The following is a 2,500-nucleotide window of genomic DNA, read 5'->3' on the forward strand; positions in this document are numbered from 1 at the left end:
CCATCCATCAATATAAACTTTTCTCTCACACACAACCTCTATATCTCTCCTATTCACGTAATGGGCAGACTGAAAGTGGCAAGACACACACACACACACAAACACGTGTATACAGGCAGTGGTTTATGGTGTATAGATATTGAGCATCCCTCCAGCACAAAGGAAGACTGCAACTTTCCCTCTCACTTCATCTCTGAGTCTCGCACCACCTCACACTCCCTATCTCCAAACACATTAGCCACATAGCAACACCGATCAATGCCATCAATACCCCCCTACAACCCTCACATCTCCCACCACCACCAAAACCACCTCCCCTCCACCCATGCAAACTCACAAACTACAACCTCACAGGTAAGTTCCTCCACCCCCCCCCTTTCTACCTGCCTCCCACTTTCTGTCTCTTCATTCCTCCCTCTCTTCATTTCTTCATTCCACCCTCCCTCTTTCAAACCATCCTTTGTTCCCTCTCTCTCCCCTACCAGCAGTCTATTTCTACCTGCCTCTCATCATCCCTCCCTCTCTCTCTCCCTCCACTTCTTTCCCATATTTCCCCTCCCTCTCTCCCTCCATCTCTCTCCCTCCCTCTATCTAGCCATCCTTCTTTTCCTTCCACCCTCTCTCATCTCATTCCCTCTCTCCTTCCACTTCTTTCCCATATTTCTTGTCCCTTTCTCCCTTCATCTTTCTCCCTCCCTCTATCTAGCCATCCTTTCCCCCTCTCTCCCTCCACTTCTTCTCCGCACCTCCCTCCCTCTCTCTCTCTCTCTCTATATCTCTCTCTCCCTTCATCCCTCCTTTTCTTCCCCTCCTCCCTCCGCCTCCGTACCTAAACTCTTGGCCACCTCCAGGTCCTGCTGCATGTAGCTGACGCTCTTCTCCGTGTTGCCCAGCGACCAGTGGGCCGAGCTGAGCGCCGAGAAGACGGAGCCACGCAGCTTGAGGCTGCAGGTGCCGATGCGCAGCGCCGCCTCCAGCACCACCACCGAGGCCTGGTGGTGCGCCGCCGACAGCAGCTCCTGGCCAATCACCGACACCACCACAAACGGGCTCCGGTCCAGCTTCATCTTCTGCAGCTGCTGATAGGTCGGTTCCAGAGACTCTGGAGGAGCGAGAGAGGGAGAGAGGGGAAGAGGGGAAGAGGGGAGAGAGCGAGAGCAGAAAGAAGGTGAAGTTAGGGCCAAACCACAGCGAGACACATACCCCCCCCCCCCCTTCAGTATTTGCCATGGTACAGACTGGAGAAACATCTGCACTTCAGCAGGTATATTATACATGGGGCTCTGACTGAGCGCTGTTGATGGTTAACTCAATATCAATACCCAGGCCTAATCCATCAGCTGTTAGTCAATGTAGAGAGACTAACTTCTTAAACTGAGCTGACAAACATCTGCTCTGCTCAGAGGCTCCCTACAGATCACGCTCCTAAGTCTTACAGTGGCCTGCTATGTGTGTGTGTGTGTGTGTGTGTGTGTGTGTGTGTGTGTGTGTGTGTGTGTGTGTGTGTGTGTGTGTGTGTGTGTGTGTGTGTGTGAGAGAGGAGCCTGAGGCTGAGGGAGCATGCTTGGGTTTCTCTCTGATCTGTTCTCTATGGATTCTCCTCACAGCTTCCAACAAGGAAGCTCACATCACTCACAACACACTTTCTTTTTTTTTCAAGGGCACCTTATAAATCGCATCAGTCAAAATGACGTCGACTCTTAGAATCTGTCTTGCGAGGCATTTCGATCATCAGTGTTCATTTTCAATTCATGAGACACAGTTAAAATGGTTTGAGAAAGCATATTAATGAGCGGGCACAGATAATTGGTGCTTTTAATTAAAAATGAATTACGAAGGCGAAGGCAAAATATCGTAGCCCAAATTCGGCTGAAGTGTGCTGTCGGATCTGAGAATGCGATAGGGCGGTAAACAGAAATAACGTCGACGGGGGCTTGATTAAAGTAGAAGGCATGAAGCCGGGTGGGAAAGAACTGAACATGCAACAGCAGCATCCCGTAAAGGTCAAAGCTGCTTTAAACTGACAGATGCGTCTGACTATCCCTGGCTCTCCCTGTCTTCCGCTTCAGGTAAGACAGGGGCCATTAAAGGGACGATTCATTTTTCTCAGAAACGGGGGCCATCCTATTTAATATTCATTCTATTAAGGCCCCTCAGAACGGCACAGAGCGAATCAATGGAACAAGACAACGAGGCAAATAACTAACACAGGGGCAAAAGCGGCTCTTTTGTGTAAATTGGAGGAATAAATTATGTATGTCATATGGTAAATAGACTTCCAGATCACTCAGAGGGACTAATGAACGGATAATAGGGCATATGTTGGGTGTTTGGGAATAGATGTTGATAAGGCACTTAAACACAGGCATATGGAAATAAGAAATATTCTCCTGAGATGTTTAGAATTGACTGGAAAAACATTTTAGTCTCAATTTAACCTCTCTGCAAAACTTCAAACCTGTGAAAACAACATCTTGGGAAAGGACATTGGAGAAAAAAA

The 2,500-nt window shown here is 48.6% G+C and overlaps 1 protein-coding gene across 1 annotated transcript in view; it reads right to left on the reverse strand.

The window, feature by feature from the left end:
• LOC125289533 (tetratricopeptide repeat protein 28-like) overlaps nucleotides 1–2,500 on the reverse strand; it is a 150,033-nt gene that overhangs the window by 81,368 nt on the left and 66,165 nt on the right. The window contains 1 exon segment of the mRNA XM_048236433.1: nucleotides 830–1,102. Coding sequence (XP_048092390.1) covers nucleotides 830–1,102 — 273 coding nt within the window.

The sequence above is a fragment of the Alosa alosa genome, chromosome 24 (genome assembly GCF_017589495.1).
Source record: "Alosa alosa isolate M-15738 ecotype Scorff River chromosome 24, AALO_Geno_1.1, whole genome shotgun sequence".
Taxonomy (NCBI): Eukaryota; Metazoa; Chordata; class Actinopteri; order Clupeiformes; family Clupeidae; genus Alosa; species Alosa alosa.